This window comes from Rhinatrema bivittatum, chromosome 1, assembly GCF_901001135.1.
Source record: "Rhinatrema bivittatum chromosome 1, aRhiBiv1.1, whole genome shotgun sequence".
NCBI classification, from domain to species: domain Eukaryota; kingdom Metazoa; phylum Chordata; class Amphibia; order Gymnophiona; family Rhinatrematidae; genus Rhinatrema; species Rhinatrema bivittatum.
In genome coordinates, this window is record NC_042615.1 from 692,495,954 (window position 1) to 692,516,533 (window position 20,580).

The 20,580-nt window shown below is 43.1% G+C and overlaps 1 protein-coding gene across 2 annotated transcripts in view; it reads left to right on the forward strand.

The window, feature by feature from the left end:
• The window catches only part of IQGAP2 (IQ motif containing GTPase activating protein 2), a 604,286-nt gene that overhangs the window by 539,500 nt on the left and 44,206 nt on the right, over positions 1-20,580 (forward strand). For both annotated transcript variants that reach the window (XM_029575244.1, XM_029575253.1), the window contains 2 exons: positions 15,113-15,200; positions 17,004-17,216. In XM_029575244.1, the coding sequence (XP_029431104.1) occupies positions 15,113-15,200; positions 17,004-17,216 (301 nt within the window). The remainder of the gene's footprint in view (positions 1-15,112; positions 15,201-17,003; positions 17,217-20,580) is intronic.

Below are 20,580 nucleotides of genomic sequence, written 5' to 3' on the forward strand. Positions count from 1 at the left end.
TTTGGAGGGTGGGAGGTGCTGAAGGTGCAGTGCTGACTTGGCATGTTAAGCAGAGTGATCAATTTGGTGATCAGGTGCTTATAGTATTACAGCCTTGTACAATCTATAAGAAATACTGGTTAGGCAGAGAAACTTTCTCTGCATTTAAAGTCAAGTAATAAATCAAGAAATTGGGCAAAGCCATACCCATTTCTATATTCATTAAGCAACCAGACTGTTTCTCAAGGTCTTTTTTTTTTTTTTACACACACAAAAAAAAAAAGTATGATCATTCAGTTCTGCAAAAAAAAGAAAAGGGCAATGTGGACAACATCCCAAAAGGCAGAGGTGGCCAACTCTGGTCCTCGAGAGCCACAAACAGGCCAGGTTTTCAGGATATCCATAATGAATATGCATGAGATAGATTTGCATGCACTGCCTCCATTGTATGCAAATCTATCTCATGCATATTCATTGTGCATATCCTGAAAACCTGGCCTGTTTGTGGCTCTCAAGGACCAGAGTTGACCTCCCCTGCCATAAGGTCATCTGAAATAGGAAGAGAATTCTTGACAGGACATTCAATTTTGTAGTCTAGGAATCGGGTCACTAACCTCCTTGGCATCATATCTCCTCTCTCGATAGGCAAGGATAATTACAGACATGACTCACTACCAGAGGTTTCTGTTTAGCAAATAACAGCCAACTAGTGGTTTTACGAAATATCTTCAGTTGCAAAAGGGCATGTGAAGGTGTTACTCGGGGTGAGATTTGCCAGAAAAAAGATACTCAACGTATCCAAAAGGCAAAGCCACCATGAATTTTCCATTACTTTCCTCCGTTTTGCTTCTGGCCAGGCCACAGCAGCTTATTTCCACTGTGCCTTTATGGAGGTTTTATTTGCCTCTGGGAAGCCTCTACCCCAAATAGATAGACTTACTCCTGCCCAGAGCATGGTTAAGTCTGGGTGCGCTCCTTTTTGACCACAGAGATTCCATTATCTTCTATGGGAGGAAAAATATATGTATTATTTTTAAAGTCTTCCCATGGAAAATCATGGGATTTGTATCATGCTACTCTTTGTTTTTTACTCTGTCAACCTCTATTAGAAAGCAGTGTTTAAAAAAAAAAAAGTTTTTAAGTGGCTCCTTTTGCAGCCATTTCTCACCGCTTTTGAAAAGACAGTACTTTGATGGCTGCAGCACTTGTCTGCTTAAAAATGGATTTGCAAGAGTACTGCAGTATGCAGCCCCCAAGTCATTTATTCCACATCCTCATAATCACTTTCACACTTCTTGGACCTGCATTGTGCACATACTCACATTCCTGCATTCAGACTCATCAGTCTATACACATAGCACAGCCGAGGACAAAACAGGACACACTGTACCAAAAATGAAAGAACAGGGGTCAAAATGGCATCTCTGCACTAAGGCACTCAGAGATGTTGCCATCTGGGCCTCCTTGTCACTTGTTTTTTTTAAAATTATCTCATTTTTGTGAAAATGCAAGTGGGGAAGCCACCGTGCCCTGTACTTTCTGATTGCCGGAACCCATGGATTGCTTCTTGATTTGTGGAGGAGGTAGTGCTGCTGATACTGTCAGGACTTCCATGGCAGTGTTGTTACCAGCCTCTGACCCCTGACCTCTCTGCAAGGTCAAGTAGTCTGTCTCCCTTAAAATGCTTGAAGATTGTGGAATTTCCCGATTCGGCTGCTGCTAGGTAATGGACTTGCTGAAAGGACCTGTGGAGGATGAGTCTGTGAGTGCCGTGTCCTCTAGTGGCTCCTTGGATGAGTATGGGAACTGCTGACCTGCACAATTCAGGGACATCCATAATGGAGTCTAGATGAGAAGTAGTGGTGTGGTCGGACTCAGCACCCATGGTGCTTTGGAGAAGTTCTCACTCTGAGCCCTGTGGTGTAGACACCGTTTTGTCTGCCTTGGAACAAAGTAAGTCTGGGACAGGTGTGTGTTTGATTCTTGCTCGGGAAAAAAAAATGTCTGGTTGCACTGGCGTTTTGAGCAGGGGAAAGCTGAGGCAGCAGCTCCTTAATGAAATTAACATGGAGACTCTCTTTGGAGCACTGTCGTTAATGTGGAGGAGATTGCGCTGGCTTGTATGAAAGGATAATTGAGATACTAAATTGGAGTTTTCTTCTCAAGCTTGGGTGGTTCAGGACTCTGTAAAGAGGGTGACGGAATCTGAATTCATTCTTCAGGAATGCAAAGGCCATGTACAGTTTAAAAAAAAAAAAAGATGATGATGCATTACATTATCTTATTGACAATCTGGACAACAGAGATGAGAATCTAAGACTAATTACTCTTACTCCCCAGGAATTGTTTTGCCATCTAGTAGAAACACTTAAAATAGCAGAGGGTGGTGCTATTCCTGTTATTGCCAGGCCATTTTCTATTCCAGAACATCGTGAGGACATGTTCCGGGTTGGAGGTCTGTTAGGGCAATGTTTCTTAACCAATCCAGTCCTTGGGACATACCCAGTCTGGTTTTCAGGATATCTGCAAAAAATATACATGCAGAGCCAGTGCTAGTGTGTTTGCTGCCCTGTGGGAACAATTTCAGTTACTGTTCTGTTTTTTTTTAATACAGAATTTTTGTTGCTTTTCCAATAACCAACACACAACAGAAACTGTCATTCTCACGCTCTGTCTGACACCTTTCCCCGCCAAAAAAAACCCCTGCTCCCTCCAGCAATCCAAACTTTCAAAATTGACAACCCCCCGAACATATCTTACTCCATCCACAGGTCCTAAACGTCTAAATTGTGTAGACTTATCCCTAGGTGCTCCTGCCTCACCTACCAGCACATAAAAATGCTGCTGGCTGGGCCCTGTAGCATGTACTGTGGTGTCATGTTTTTACAGAAAACCCTGTAAAAAAGACACTTGGAACACATATAGTATTAGGACTTTTGTAATGCGTGTGGGTTTGGCGCTCAAAGCCTTGAGTAAACTGAATGACAGTAAAGATATATTGTAAACTTTCCATATCAAAAAGGTACTAACTGCCAGCACTCAAACAGGAACAACCCTATGTACGAAAAGGCAACACTGCAAACACCTCATATTAGGATTGTAGAACAAACCAAACTGTTATAAATCCCAACCTAGAAACTACGCACTAACAGAATGCACCAATCCGAGCGCAGACGCCGAACATGGACACTCTTATCAAATACAGAATAAAGAAGCCATAAAGTATAAATAGAAATGTGTAGAACCAAACTGGGAAGTTCAAAAAGCCAGACTGTATGCAGTGCAGCAATGGAAAAACAGAAACATCACCAGTCCTCATAAATCATCAAACAATAAAATCAAGAAATATCAAACATAAACATAAATCAAACTAATAAAAACAATATTGCCAAAGAGCAGACAAATAGAAAAACTTCCAAAAATTGAGTACATATAAAAGATAAAAAAAATGTCTAAACAGCATTAAAATATTTCAAAATATCCAACACATCAAACACCCAGTAATTAAAACTAATACGGATGGGAAAATCCCCTGATCCCCCAAGACCTGAAAAATGTTGATATCCTGTCACCCTGAGCTTATGAATTATTGAGGATGGCACAGACTTTCTTCACACACACGCACACACACATTCACACGCACATACAGCTACAACCCAGGTAGGCTTCCCTTTCACACGAACATACAGCTACAACCCAGGTAGGCTTCCCATTCACACGCGCATACAGCTACAACCCAGGTAGGCTTCCCATTCACACGCACATACAGCTGCAACCCAGGTAGGCTTCCCATTCACACGCACATACAGCTGCAAGCCAGGTAGGCTTCCCATTCACACGCGCATACAGCTACAACCCAGGTAGGCTTCCCATTCACACGCGCATACAGCTACAACCCAGGTAGGCTTCCCATTCACACGCGCATACAGCTACAACCCAGGTAGGTTTCCCATTCACACGCGCATACAGCTGCAACCCAGGTAGGCTTCCCATTCACACGCGCATACAGCTACAACCCAGGTAGGCTTCCCATTCACACGCGCATACAGCTACAACCCAGGTAGGCTTCCCATTCACACGCGCATACAGCTACAACCCAGGTAGGTTTCCCATTCACACGCGCATACAGCTGCAACCCAGGTAGGCTTCCCATTCACACGCGCATACAGCTACAACCCAGGTAGGCTTCCCATTCACACGCGCATACAGCTGCAACCCAGGTAGGCTTCCCATTCACACGCGCATACAGCTACAACCCAGGTAGGCTTCCCATTCACACGCGCATACAGCTGCAACCCAGGTAGGCTTCCCTTTCACACGAACATACAGCTACAACCCAGGTAGGCTTCCCATTCACACGCACATACAGCTGCAACCCAGGTAGGCTTCCCTTTCACACGAACATACAGCTACAACCCAGGTAGGCTTCCCATTCACACGCACATACAGCTGCAACCCAGGTAGGCTTCCCATTCACACGCACATACAGCTACAACCCAGGTAGGCTTCCCATTCACACGCACATACAGCTGCAACCCAGGTAGGCTTCCCATTCACACGCACATACAGCTACAACCCAGGTAGGCTTCCCATTATCGCTCTCTTGCCAGGAAGGCTTCCATTTGCACCTAGAACCCAGGCAGGCTCCCATTCAAGCACACAGAGATACACACACAGAGCCGAAGCAGGATACCATTCACACAAACGTACACTGCCTCACTCAAAACTTAGGTATCTGCTCCTGCTTTTTTTTTTTCTCTTCCAGCCAGGCTCTGTGCAGAACAAGTGCTGCTGGTGAGTCTCTGGCATGAAGGCAATTCTGCATACCCTGCTGACACAGTCCCTGCCGCTTTTGGCCTTTGACAGTGGGGTGGGCCGGCACCAGCAGCACAGAACAGGAACTGGCTGGAGAGAAAAACAAAACAAAACCAAGCTGCTCAGAGGTGCTCCACGTTCCTCCACTAGTTGTAGCAGCCATGACTTCAGGGGCACTCAGGGAAATCGGATCTTAAAAAAAAAAAATGCTGGCTTCATTGATCTGAGGGGGGGGGGGAGGGGACAGGAAGAGGAAGTGGCACACTCCCCAAGTCATTTTTCCACCCTGAGACTGCACTTCTGCCGACGGTTGCAAGCTGTGCTCTGCAATGCACTGCATCAGCCAACCAGGACTTTGGAGGATGAGGTTGTCATGACTCTGCCCGTTTCCTCTGCTGCCACCCCAAAGAAATCTGAGGTATACACCCAATTGCAGCAAGCCTGCATGTATGAAATAGATTTGTATGCATCCTAAGGACCGGGCCGCGAAGCACTACATTATAATATCTTCTATGGGGAGGTATTACTACGGGAGGGAATCAAGGGGTTACTGAGTTTATATCCCATCATCTACCTTTCCCATCATTAAATGATGGGCTTTTCTACTAGTGAGTCTTATACATACTGACCCCAAATCGCTCATTATAGCCTAAATTGCTGCTACTACTTCTGTACAGCCTCTGATCAATCGGCAAATCCTGATTTGTTTGGAATTTTTGATTTCCCCTTCCTGAATATCTATTTGCCATGATCTACTTTCCATTCTCAGAATGAGTGAAGCTGAGTATATTGCATTCAAATCTGCTGAATCTGGGGGCCCAGATAGGTAAAACCTAAGTCGCTCTGCTTGAAGGGAAATCTGATAATTACAGAAGAATTGTTCCACTCCTTAAGGATAGAAGTAGAAAACTTTTAAACATGGTAGTCCAGTGTTTCCCATGGCACACTGGTGGGCCTTCAGACTTGATCAGGTGTGTCACGGAAAAGTCACCACTATCTTAACACTCAGATTCAAACCAGTACTTGGCCTCTGCTCTCAGCACCTCACAGCAAAAAGTCACCAGCAGTGGCTCATAAACCTGTAGGCGCTCCTTTCAGAGAGCGTGTAATCATGCATGCCACCTCTTTCTACCTACAATATGAGCCCTGGAGTGTGGTGGTTAATGGACGGCATACAGGGTATACATTGCACTCAGCCCCACCTCCTTTTCCCCTTCCTGACCCTTCTCCTTTTAATCATTCCAGCCTCGGTCATCCCCAGGTTGGGTAAAATAGAGAGAGTAGGACACTGAGTGCTGGATGTAACTCGTTGAGCCTTGGCAGCAGAAACCGTGCAGGAGCACTGGCAGCCACATACATCAGCCAAGGTTAACTAACAGAACCAGCTTGCCCACATCACAGCAACTTCTCTCTTCTCCTGCATTTGTGTATAGGGGGACCTGGCCAATTGCAATGAGTTCATGTCTGTCTGTCTATCTGTCTTCTCTCCCTTTGTTTTAAAATGTGGTTGGACTTTCAGTACTTCCCTAGCTCTTCTTTTGGTCATGTGAGTCCTCTCAGTTCCTGCACAGAGGCTGGTGTACCACACAACATTTGTGTTAATGGAGGTGTGCCTTGGGCTTGTTAAAGGTTGGGGAACACTGCTGTAGTCTAGCCACTGCTCAGGATTTAAAATTATGTGCCCTCTATATGCAGTGGCTAGGGTGTACGTTTCCAAAATGAAACCCATTCAGAAGAGGCTTCTTTCACCCTCAGATTATTATGAGCAGATTCTATCATCCCTGTGAAATAACTTCTCTTGGTTTGCACAATTTAAAATATTCCTTTGCCAGGATCCCCTATCCTCCCTTTTTTCCAAATTTCTACCAGCATCGCTCCAACCAGCGACAAACCCGTTTTAACTCGGCTAGCTCTTTAGAATACCAATGGGGAAATTCTGTTCTGATTTACTCAGCCCCTTAATCACTCCCACTGCCCCAAAATCTCATACCACAGATGAACCAAACTTTCCTAATCTACTTCTCCTTTCTTTTCCCCCTTCATCGATATCGCAAGCATCACCTCCTTAAATTTCCCAGAATCAGCTTTACCCCAGTGAAACTGTTTCTGGAGAATTATAACCCTTTTCCTTATAATACTTGCAGTACCTGAATGTAATCCACTTTAAAATGTTGAAAAGGGGAATATAGAAAAAAAAAATCTCTATATTGGAAATGCATCTTCACTATCTAATTGTCTGACCACAATAATTTCTCCATCCCCAAAAACGCCAATCTACCTTTCTTGCGTGCTACTGAGGATCCGAACACTAAATCCAGTTGAATAGCTAGGACACACACCCTCCCAATCTGGCAGACTTTTAGGATCTTGTTTTCAATTTATTTTGCTCCAGACACTGATAAGGAAATATCTTTTGGATAATAGTGGCCCTAAAACAGTGAAGAAGCAATACATGTTTTCACTGAAATGTGAGCTGATCCCCTAAAGGGAGCCACTGAAACTAGAGAGGAATAGATATCACTCTAAGTCTGCTGGAAAGTGTAATTTTAAGGGAATCTAGCCAGGGACACTAGGTAGAAGTAATTAAGAAATTGGAATTAAAAAGTAGAAAAGGAAACTGCTATCAAGAGAGCAGTAGGAGATTAGTTTAGTTTACTAGCATTTATATACCATTACATCAGACATGCCTTCACAACGGTTTACAATTAAAATCTGAAAATACAATAATTATAAAATAGGAACAGCTAAAAAAAACTACAAAAGAGAAAAGATAAATAAATTAGCTGTTACAGTAAAAGTCAAATAAGAACTATTAGCTGGGATGTCATCAGAAAGGCCGACCTCAGTTTCTGGGCTTGATAGCCTGAAAGCTAAAATGTCGGGTGGGAGTTTCCATTTAAGATCCTGGCTGTTAGGGGTTTTAAACAATTTACCAGTCTTGCTTTCTGATTGTGTGTAGTTATACAGATTGGTGTTTAAACCTGTAACTCTTCCTAGAAGGGCACATAAAATGTGAGAGAGTGTGGCACGTAAGTGAGCAGAGTGCCATTCTCTCAGTGGGATTTGATTACATTTGGGGGTCAAACAGATAGTGTAATGGACCAGGCCCAGAGGCAAGGATGGAAATGCAGAGTCTTTTTATAAGATTCTGTTGTTAAATGTACAGTCAATTTTTTTGGCTGGACAGAGGACACCGCCGCATAAGTCTTCCCTATATGAACCCCTTCTGGTCTCCAGGAACCCCCACAAGAAGATAAAGTAGAGTCTTCAAAGATATATTCAACTAAATTAACTTTTATTTCCTGGGGTTCCCAGCAGTTAGATGTTACGGATGAATTTAGAATGGCCCGTTGGGTTTCAGTGGTTCATGGGTTTCTACAGCCAGGTAGTAACAGCGTTAGTTTCAGACACACTTATCTGCTATACTTTATTCCTCCCAGCGTTAACGTCTAGACCATTAATACCTACCTCTTATTACTTCATACCATCTCGAGACAAAAAATTGCCAATTCTAGATTTCCCTTTCAGAGTATCTTCATATCCTTCTTCCCGCACACACAGAGATCATCTCTTACCATCCTGGAGTCTCCTCTTCCCAGGACATTTCCAAAAGCATGCATTACAGGCTTGGCAGAGGCTTTCCCCAGATTCCCCAAATCCAAGCCTTATCCAGACCTCCTCTTCAGGTCTTCCACAGCTGGTGAGACCCTCAATCACGTCTCCTCTGGGTCCCGGACAAGACCCTTGGTTTATTTCCCCATGAGCGGGAACACCCTCCAGCCTCTGGCCTTTTCCCTTATTGGGGAAAACCCTTTCAGAGGCTCTCCCTATAGAGAGGCACACCAGGCCAACCCCCTCTCTCAGTGGGCTACCTTCAGCTCCTTACGCCCCTCTTTGACTCATCATTTTATATTATGGAACACTCCTGCTACAGAACCTCTCTCTTCATACTTCTTAAAGGAGACATTACCCATTAGAGTCTATTAAATACTGTTCCCACATTTTTCTTAAAACACATGCATCGTGTAATTGTACCATACATAATACCACCTAATAGCTATTCAGGATACCACACTTTTTCATAACAGTGACTTAGAGGTACTGACAGCTTCTGCTCTCCTACAATATACCCGCATCCCCTTCTTTAGCATTAGAACCCATAAGTAATCTTCCTGAACCATAATCCTTTCCAAGAGTCTTCTCAGTGATGGAAAAGGCGCCTTCTTGGAAGACCTACCCCAAACCCTTATGTGTATGCCTGGAATGCTTTGATGACTTGGGCTGTAGAATTGTTATAAGCTATACATAGCAGACTGGGTAGAAATAGTGAGAAACCCTATCTGTTTCGTGCCTTATTTTTGGGAAGGGGAGAAAGGCCGAGTCTCCACCCCAGAGAGTTTACTGAGGAGAGTGCTACATCACAAGATCATTTGTTCTTCCTTAATTCATTTCCATGTACAGTGAAGTGCCAACCCTTTTCCATGTTATTGTTGGCTTCAGAGTGAAGAATGTTGAACTAGGCCTGCTGTGTTAAGACAGACTTGACTTGCCATATGTTCTAGAATTATTTATTGCGGCTTTCTTTGAGGCATATTCTGCTAATGAGTGGCTGTTCTCATTCATAGGGCACAGCACAGAGTAGTGCAAGTGACTATTAGATGATTCATTTCTTTTTCACATTTTTCCTATAATACTGTGGTTACTCCTTAGCGTATTTCTTAACCACAGATATTTCAGAGTGAAATGCAGGATGCATCTAACAGTCCATTTTTTTTTATTAACTATTTTAATTATGTGCTTTCTTGCTAGGAGCTTGCTCAATTCATTTCCTTTACAGTTATTATGTTTAATGGGTTTTAGCATCCTACTTTGAGGTGTATAAATGTGTGTCTACTTCCTGAGAACCATGTTTCTTTTACCTTAATTAGATTTTTGAATTTCTTATTCTTTATTTCCTTCTTTTGATATGGATATCATAGTTTTCCTTCTCTGTATTAGGAGACTGTTAAACTTCATATCAAACTTCCATGCTCTGAAGCTGATGCAATAAGATGCACTCAGCAGAGCGTGCAGTTATAACCTGTAATTGTGGCACATTTTTTATATGCAAACTGTACTGATGCAGGAATGGAGTTTTGTGATTAGAACTGTATGTATTCCATAGAGACCCTCACATGGGAATCCCATGTTAACGAAGGCATTAGCTAAGCTAATACCTCCCAATGCAGAGAGGTGCACTGGCTTACATCATGTTTCTTAGCGCTGGAAATTTAACTCCTGGTCCAAGGTGAAGCAAAGTTTCCCTGGTTAATATTAATCTACCGGCAGAAGTTGCAGTTCCAGTGCAGGACCCATAGTCCGGTGTACATAAGACAGGTGTTCTGCACATAAATCCCAAGTACAGGTCCTAGTATTCAGGAGCACAACATGATAGGAGCACAAGGTTCTGCTGCTAACGTGAGTTACTCTGGATTTATCAACAGAAAGCATTTTTATGTGCAGAAAACCAAGGGTTTCTGTGCACCAAGCCTTGCATTTTTGTGCACATTTTCTAGTCTGTGTACGTTTTTTAACTCCTGATTCTTTAACATACCATTAGCTTACTGCATCAGGACTTAAAAAAAAAAAAAAAAAAAAAGCTTGTGCACACATTCTTAACACTCAGCCTTTTATATCGGCTCCCTGTTTGGGAACTATTTTGGATTTGCAGTGACCAGAGAGAAGAACTGCCCAAAGCTGACTGCTGTAGGACATGTTTGCATACATTCAAGTCTGGATTTTGGCATAGGTAATTTAGGCAACTGCCTCCAGCACCAAAATTCTCTTTCATTCCCTGGAAGCCGCAAACAATTTTCAACTAGAGGCACAAAAATATTTACAGTAATACTATGCCATCATTGCCAAAAAAAATTCACACAAACCCGAAAACAATTAGAATTAGCAAGGCAGGCTTTTAAGTAGGCTTTCCTGTACGCAGGGTATCCAAGCAAGGTTCCCAGATCTGGAAGCAGGCATCTTTAAAGCACGCATTTCAGAGAATATAATTGAAAGCCACTTATTATTTAAAGAGAGGAGCAAACTTTTCTCTATCCATTAATTCCCAGCAGAGGCACAATACCACCCTGCTATCGGCATCTCAGAGCAGTTCACAACAATAAAAACACTGTTAGTTACATTTAATGCAGTACTCCACTGACTCCTTGTATATTAGAATGAACAGACTGCATGAAGGTTTTTCAGTCTGAAGAGTCACGTAGTAACATAGAAATGACGGCTGAAAATGACCAAAATGGTCCATCCAGTCTGCCCAGCAAGCAGGCACAGCCGTGTTCTCTGAAGGCCAAGTCACAGGGGCATTATCACGTCTATTTAGGAAGACCATAAAAAATATTCTTTTGACCAAAGCTTGATTCTTGGTAGCTAACAAAAATCATTAGTGCTTGCCTAGTGGTAATTTTTCCCGTTGTACCATGATTTATTCATTGTTTCAATTTAGAACGTAATTTTCAAAAGTGCTTCTGCAGGTAAGTGTGTTTTCCCCAACAGGGATGGATGCTGTTTCTCTTCTGCCTTTCCCTGCCTAGAGATGTGGGCATTTTCTACCTCATGCCCCTTATGCAGGTGATTATATCAGAGGCTGCCTACCTGCTCCGTTGACTTCGGTACGTTCTGGCCCCACCCCACCCTTAGTGATGTCACCAGTATGGAGGATCAAGAGCTGGCAGAAGATGCCGGAAATTCCACACATTCTGGCGCACACACAAAGGAGTGCGGCAAAGGAGCTCTTTTGTGTGCTTCTTTGTGCATGCTCAGTACTTCACTTTCTTTTGATCCCTCCTATCCTGCCACCTCAGTGGGTGAGTTATTGAGTAGGTCTAACTCTGTATGTGAGATTATATCGCTGAGTCAAGACTTCTGTAACAGTATTCCGGTAATTCTTGGAAAGGGTAGATATGCAACTTAAGGTATGTGAAGCATGGGCATTCTCATGCATGTCCTTTCCATTTAAAACTGATTCCTTATGAGAGGTACAGAGAGCGGCCATGGTCCTTTGGAACCAGACGGCATGTGAGATGCTGCAAAGATCACCCACTCCATCCATATGAAGCAACTAAGTTCACGGCTACAACAAGATGGGAGGTGTTCTTAATTTCGAACAGCTGGTCCAGTCAGCGGGTTCCAAAGGATCGCTTGATTAGCTGGATGGTACGCATGAAACAGCATGGATCATCCAGGAACATAGTACGTTCAGACCTAGCCGCTCTGACGTTCTTCTCGAAGCTGGAAAAGGGCCGCGCGGGGCAGTATGTCGCAGTCAAAGGGAGTGTTGGGCCTGGCCAGGGAACCCTTGCCACAGCATGTCATGTGGAGACCCCTGACCCACAACTTCTGGTTACTGCCATGGTGTTTCCTCTTGGCACAATAAGTGGAGACTAATGACCCATGACCTCTTTTTATTGCTTTGGAGTGTTCTGCCCATGGTAGCAGCGGGCGCGTTCTTGACTTACGCTCTTCCAGGATGCCATTTAACTTGCAGTCCTTGGAGCCTTGCACGTTAGCGAGCTACAGAGTTATTGCAGAACACATCACAGCTGTGAGGCTTGCGGTCAGAGGAAGTCAGTGTCTTGAACGGCATGCCATGCCTAGGATAGAGATAATCCAGGACTGAGCGAGGTGTACGCGTCCTGGCCATCAATTGGACAATGTCGAGGGGCCTTGGGGGCCACCTTGCGGCATTTGGGCCAGGGGCGCTAATGTCAGGTCTGGGGTTTGGCCTTGATGGATCAATGGCTGGACACGTCTGTGAGGGGCTCTGGAGGAGCCCGCTGCATGGCGGCCTGCCAGGAACCCCTGGTGAAGGTAGTCATGATGCCAGTAGGGGGGCTCACAGGGAGCAAGGCCCTCAATCCCACTTGGGGTGGAGAGAACATGAAGGCGGTGGCTTGTGGGGAGTGAGACCTGCAACCCACTTGGGCGTAGAGAAGCCGGGAAGTCCGGCTCGGGCAGAGAAAAGCTGAGAAGCCCTGCTCGGGCAGTAAGAATCAGAGACATTAAATGATGAATGTCAGGCCCAGGGAATTGGGCTTTAACAAAGCGATGGCCTGATGTGCACCGGAACAATATGCACTGCCATATTGGATAGTCTGGGTTAATTTCCAGACCTGGCGTCTGCCTTTGGACTGGTAGGAGCTGAGACAGATGGAAATCTAGGGGATGGAGGCATTGTTTTGGAAATAAATTCCTCTTGCTTTGTCAGTGGATAGCTGATCTTGTCTACCTGTAAGCTTCCTGAGCTTACATTTGATGTGCAGGAACCTAACCTGGCACGTCTGAGTGCTCACAGCCAAAAGTGAAATCCAGTAGCTCAGTTATAAACTTTTCTAATAGTTTCAAAATAAATTAATTTTTTTTGTGGCTATATTATATAACAGGATATTGTTGGAAGAAATATTGAGTTAAAGGGCTGTGACATTGTCTGGCGATTATGTTTTGCTGAGAAAGAAGTTGTGTAAATATCTGTCAATAGATTAGGATGGTTTTAAGGGAGAACAATATAAGGTGTAACCACTGTATGATTAAGATTATTTGTTCAGGATTTAGGAGAAATTGTGACAGTTCAGTACCAATGAGGGGTCAGATTCTCTCTAATTTGGTGACAGGTTTGTGCATTGTACCTCCCACAGGGTAATTTTCAGAGTCTTTCTTTACCCACGGAAATGACTCTTTAGAAAATAGTACAACCGATACTTGCATAAAAATACTCTCACACACGCTCTCACATTCACTCTCACACACTCACACTCCTCTGTGAGCACAATAGTTTGTTCTATTGTGGAAACCAGGATAATTTTCAACGTGAACTTATACATAGGTTTCACTTGGAAAACTGAGGTAAACTGAGAGCATAAGAGCCTGCGAATTTATGCAGCCTGTTATGCACTTACCCCAAAAATAATCTGCTGAGGCAGCCTTGGAAGCTCAGTTTATTTTTACCCTGTTCTGTGGTCAAGTTTTAAACAAAGGAAATACATTCTTCAAAATGCTTACAAGATCTCCTTAATACGAAGGCTACAAAATAATGGCATGATGAAGACAAATATGATTTGTATAAAAAAAAATAATTATTATAAATATGTCCCTTAGACCAGAATTTTCTGTTTTAAGGTCCGTTAGTCTATTGCCATTGAAATCCTTTGAATATTGTAATATTAATTATGTGCCAAAAGCTTACTGAAATATTGCCAAAATGTGTTTTAATTTTGTCTAATTATTTTGAAAGGTATCAATGTGTAGAAGGTGCTGCAATTTCCTGTGGCAAAATTGGCGTACCAAAATCGATTGCATGTTTTTTCCTTGTGACGAACTTTTCATTGCATAGTACAATATCCATTTGAAGAGAGCGCTGTTGGAAGAGCAGTGATGGGCCCTGGGGTAGCCCCCCCATCAAGACAGCAGCCATTCTGAATGAGACCTTAGGAGCTTGGGGTTTGGATAGAGTGCAAGAATTTAACCTGAAGCTGAAGATTTATTCTTTATTTCATATGAAACACTGATGGCCTGAGAAATCAAATGCTTGGGTCCTGGATGGTCTGAAAGGCCAGCTGGGTTTCTGTGAATATTTGTGATTGATGTTTGCAAATGAGATGATTGGCTATAGGAGAGGAATGCATTTTGACATTCTTTGATTTAAAAAGCAACCTTGGTGATTTTTTTTGCTATCATTGCAACGCTGTTATACTGGGTATGAAGAGAATAGAGGCGACCAAGTAATTTGTCTGTAGTAAGAATGTGCGTAAAAGTGAAACCACCCCTGATGGAGACTCCTTTTGGAGCATAAAACGCATGTTGGATTGGTGAGATAGGTTGTGTGCACATTTGGATGTGGTGTTTGGACTTCATTCAGTGATTTTGCAGCTTTTCACCATTTGTCATGCCTCTTTTGTAACTGATATATAGATTGCCTTGATCTCATTGATTATAAGAAGAATCACATCTGGTAAACCACTAAAATTCAGGATATACATAATACAAAGATGTTCTTATTCTCAACCAAATTGCTTCAACATTTGTCATTATGCTACTCATTTGTTCATGTTTTCACTAGTGTATTAAATATATTTTAACTGAACCTGTTGAGAAATCAGTTTCTCTCATGGCTGAAAGTCAGTTGTATCTTTTACAGTTATGAGCCTGGAATGAGAATGTATGCTGTAAACTTAGTCTATTGTAGTATAGTAGTGGGAAAATGCAACAGAGCATGATACCAAATCTCTTGCAACATGCACTTAAAATCTGGATATCTATATCTCTCTTAAAGGACAAAAAAGCTTATAGTGGATGTAATCCGAACACAAAGTGGTGACACCCTTGCAGAAATCCTAGAGACCCCAGCATCTGCACAACAGGTGAGTCTCGCCTCCCATCCCTTGGGAGCACTTTGCTAGGTCCTTTAATACTTTTGCTTCCTTTTCATGATCTTATTCCAAAGCAGTGTTCCTTCTGTTTTTTGAAAGGCTACAGGCATAAAAATTTTCTTTTGTGCAACTTTTTATAAGTTGAGTTGAATTTGATATGCCACAAGCCAGGATAACGCAAATAATATTGGGGTTTCTTGTGCACACACTGATTTGCCATGTGTGCAGGGTCCATGACCTGTGTGCGCACACCTTTTCTTAGAGGGAAGTCTCCTCTTAATTTGTTTCTCCTAATATTTTTTGGTTGTATCTTCCCTTTATGCCTTCCCCTTGCTTTTGAAACTTTCCTTCCCTGAAAGGGAAGTGCTGTCTGCGTGGAGTTCTGATGAGGGTCAGCACAGCAGCACCTCAATTTTCTCAAATGCAGTTCTGTAAAAGTAACTATGTGGGTGACTCTGTCTAAACCTTTTAACCACTGATATCTCCTCAAGAATAAAACTGAACAAATGAGAAGAGCTCTGCGGTATTTCTTTTAAATTGCCAGTTGCCTATCTGTTTTTCTAGTACTGCTGTAAGAAACATCATTGAAAAGCTATTTGTAGGTAACAGTCACCTTTCTTAGCAGAAACGTACAATTTTTTTTGGTCACATTATACACAGGTTTTCCTGCTTTACATTTTGCATTTCTTTTTGGAAATGAAAGGGTTTTATAAGATACAGTTCCAAAATTAGACTGGCAAAGAACATGCTAGTCTTCAGAAACCAGGCTTTTTAAAACTGCCTTCCCAACTCAAAACTCATCCTAAAACATAACATAACTTCTAATGTGGATGTTAGGGATCTGTATTTTGTTTTACCTGAATGAGTAAAATGGGACAATTGAGACCATTTTTTGTTTGTTTCAAATGGAATGAACTGAAAATGCCCTTTCCTAAAGAAACCTGAAAAATGTTTGAGTATTTTTGATTCTTAAAGCATGACATCACCAGCTGTACCTGAGACAGATACCGAAGTGATGCCACTTCGGCTTCTCTCTCCATGCAGTTAGTGTAATTTTTAAATCTGTGGTTGATGGGTCAGGGGGAGAACATCATTGCTCCTTTGCTTTCCATCTTAAGAATGCCACATAAGGGGGTAAATAGGGGCCAAGGAGGAGGTTCCCGGCCCTGGCAAATGGTTCCATGGGGAGAGGAGCAGGAGGGATCTGGGAAGGCCCAGTCAGATAGGCCCTGGTCCCAGGCTTGATTTTTACTTGGTGGAGAGAGGTCAGAGGGGCCTGGGCCTCAAGGGTTTCTTGTGAATGGGAAGGGTTTGGAGGGTCTCCGGGAGACCCGTTTTTGGAGGGGGGTTTAAATGCTTTTTTTTAAATTCAGGAAACAAACCAAACTGAAAAAAACCAAAATGAACCAAAACAAATTTTTTTATTGCTGCATATCCCTAGTGGATATAGGACAATGTTCCATATGTACTTACACGGCTAACAATACATCTCACTAGTTGTATAACACTGATTTCCAGTAATCCACCCCAAGTGATACCCAGTCTAGTTGGCCCTACAAATACCCATCACACTTGTTGCTCTGAAAAATTACCCATGCATCTGCATACATTGTTATATTGTGCCTTATTGATGCAAACCCTATTTGTGCTACAGTCCCATATTGTTACATATTTGTATTCTGTTGTAACACACTGCAAACTCTTTTGATGGAGAGCATGAAATAAATAGATGATGGTCATATGATAATATGCTTAAGAATCTATTGTAAGCACCCTTCTTTGTAATCCCCTCAGGACTCTGAACACTTGAAGGTGATCGAGACGCGCGCAGCCCTAGATGCCAAAACCCCCGATAAAATGAAGCGCAGTCAGTCTGTCCTTGAAGACAGTCAGCTACCCCTTGAGCAGAAGAAAAGGAAAATTCTGAGGAACCTCCGGACCCTGGAACAGGCCGGCTTAGTGTCAGCGGAAACCAAGCACCAGGAAATCATAGACGACATTGCAAAGGTTTCTGTACCCTTTTTGCTGCTTGTTTGGCTAAAAGCAAAGCTCTTTTGGGGGGAGTTGCATGAACATAAAATTGTTGAGAAGAAATTGAGGGGCAGTTCAGTGGATTCTTCCTTGATTTTTTTTGCATAAGCATGGTCATTTATCGTGTGCAGAAGCATGGTTATTTTAACAGTGTCGCCTAGCCTCGACGTGGCTGGGTGATTTCCAGGTCTGTGCTCAAGAAAAGAAGCTTGACTGATGGGGGGTCCCCAGGCAGTCTGTAACCCACTGCCATATTTCTAGACCAAATTATGCAGCTGTCACATTGTCACCAGTCTTTAGAGATTTAAGCAATTTGTCTGCATTTTTAGCTTTATTGGCTGTGATTAGCTGCTTTTGTGAAGGTTTTTTTTTTTTTCTCTGATGTTGCCCCCAAACCTGAATAGACTTGGGGAGATTTACACCATGATGAAATCATAAATCTGTCAGCTGTGAGCAGAAATAAAGCAGAACGGCGGGAAGGGTTAAGCACACAAGGCAGAAAGATAAAGGAAGCGATCATTTGGAAACGGTGGCGGAGTTGGAATATGAATGGCAATCTACTCTAATCCAACTTCCTTCTTTGGATTTCAAGTTTATTGTAGAGATTTGGGGTTACTTCTAGAATCAGCTTTATCTTGATGTGGACCAGTTGACGTTATTGCCTCTACTGATTACTAGAATCCTTTTTTTTTTTTTTCGTGCAGAATGTTTTCTTTTTCCCTTTGACTTAAAAGACCTGTCCCTTTTTATTATGGTCATACACCCTCTGTTTTCTGTCCCCTTTGTCCAGCTTTGCATCTCATGCTATGTTTATGCCTTACATCTCTCTGTGTGATGGCGACGTTGGTTTTTGAAGAAAATGATAAATAGCTTCATAAGTATAAAGGCTTTCATAAACTTCTAAGCACGTCTATGTCCTCAGAAATAAGGTACACGTCTGAAAGCTGAAGGGGAATTTTAACCTCTGTGTTAATAATCTGAGAGAATCCTAGAACTGCTTTAGTGAAGTAATTTAGCAGAGCTGACTGAAAATAGGTGATATTGAAATTTACTGGCACAAGAGTGCAGTGAATCTGTAAAACATTTCTTCCAAAATTTGACTTATTTCCTTGCAGTGGGCTATGTGCATTCTCGGAGGCTTGGGGTTCTTGAACAAGTTTCGTCTCAAAGGAAAGAGCTAGAAATCATCAAAAATGAAGGAAATACCACTGATTTTCAACCTTACGAAAAAGAAAAATTGTATATTGTCTACAAAATTTAGGAAGCGTCTATTTTTTTTTTTTTTGGTAAATTTACAATGTTTCTGTTGGTTATTTCCCACTTATAGCAAAAAAAAATCTAATGTTTTCTGATGAGCTATAATTTTAAATGCTTTTAATATCTGGTAAACCATTAAAATTCAGGACACTAGGTCTAGTTTAAGGTATAACAAACAGGAACATACATAAACCGCTTAAGGAAACCGTCAGAGATTGTCTATCAGGTCTTCTCAGACTGAGGAGCGGGACCCCAAATGCGGGGTCATAGCTGCCTCAATAGCAGCGCTTTTCAGGCACCAGCGGCAGCATTCGTGTGAAAGACAGCATGGGCCCTGTGAGTCCTGCAATGGTCCTGCCCTCACACGAGTTTCTGCAGCGGGAGGAAGGATCGGGGCCATTGCGGGTCCTGTGAGCATGCGTTGACTCGCAGGTGCGCTACTGAGTGTCATTACTAATGTTGCTGCCCCTTGCATATCATCATCTGGCTTGGAACCAGCCATGAGGAGGGGGGGAGTGGAGGAGAGGGCGCAGTGTGCCTGAGCCAGTAGAGATTGAAAGTGTCCTCTCAACAGTGAAACCTACCAAGAGGAAAATGCTGCTGTCATCAGCCTACCTTCCCACCAGCTAACATCCACTTTTGGCCCGAGACCCAAAGGAAGATGTTGCCACTGGTCCTGGCCAGGGGGATTTTAGGAGGAGGACTTTTATGAAGGGAGGGATCCACATGCAAGAGGGGTTTGAAAAGTTGGATGAGGTGGAGAAGGGTTGACTGTGGATGGTGAGAGAGGGGGGATGCAAGAGAGGAACTTTGGTGAAAGGGGATAAGCTGGAGGGGTATGTTTAAGAAAGGGTTGGAAATGGTGAGGCTGGAAGGTGAGACAGAGGCTGGAAGAGTGAGAGGGGAAATGGGGTATGTGGTAAGAGGGAGAAGATGACACAGGATCAGTTGGGGCTGAGAAATCAGCTTTGGGGATGCAAAAAGAGCTGGGAATGAGGGGGGATAGGTGGTGAGGTGAGAGGAGCTGGAGGATGTTAAGAGGGAGGATCAACTGGAGAGGGTGGATATTGAGAAAAGAAATCAGTTGGAGTGCAAGAGAGGGTGAGGGAGTTTTAGAAGTGGACTGCACCCCCTGGTAATTTGTTTTGGTCATCCTCAGATATCATGTGAATTATCAAGTACTAAAATGGGGTCATAGTGGCTAAATGTTTGGAAAGCTCTTGTCTAAGTTATACTATTTAAAACCTTTTTCACAAAACTGTTTCTGATTTGTTTTTTGGGATTGAAAGTTATGGGAGGATTGAGTTAAGCAGTCTGCTTACTTGAGTTAGTCATGTATGAATGATCCGATTCTCCGCTAACATAAATGTGTTTGTATGCTGGTAAGAACATAAGTTACCATACCTGGTCAGACCAAGGGTCCATCAAGCCCAGCATCCTGTTTCCAGCAGTGGCCAATCCAAGTTACAAGTACCTAGCAAGTACCCAAATATTAAGTAGATCCCATGCTACTAATGCCAGTAATAGCAATGTCTATTCCCTAAGTCAGCTTGATTAATAGCAGTTTATGGACTTCTCCTAGGACAAGCAGGATGGTAGTCCTCACACATGGGTGACATCATCGGATGGAGCCCAGAACGGAAAACTTATGTCAAAGTTTCTGGAACTTTGGCGAGCATGCCCAGCATGCCCTGTTCCATGCATCCAGGTGGATTCCTCTTCAGTCTCTTTTTCCACAGAGTTTTCACCTTGCTTCTCCCAACTGATACGGTGCTCGTTGCCTGTTCCAAGGAGGAGAAAGCTTCATTGAGGTCGGCAGAGACACTGAGGCCTGCAACCCCCTGTCCAGCTTTTCGGGGCCAGCACATGCTTCTGGACGAAGGCCGAGCACCCGGGGCCCCAGCCCTTGTGGACTACAGTGAGAATGAGGCCCCATATGACCCCTGGGGTGAATGACACTGTGGAATTCTCCTCTGAGGACTTGGAGGGTCTTCCTTCAGAACAGTCTCCTCCAGATGAGTGAAGGAGGTCTCCTCCAGAAGACCTGACCTTCGCAGGTTTTGTACGGGCAATGCCGGAGGCC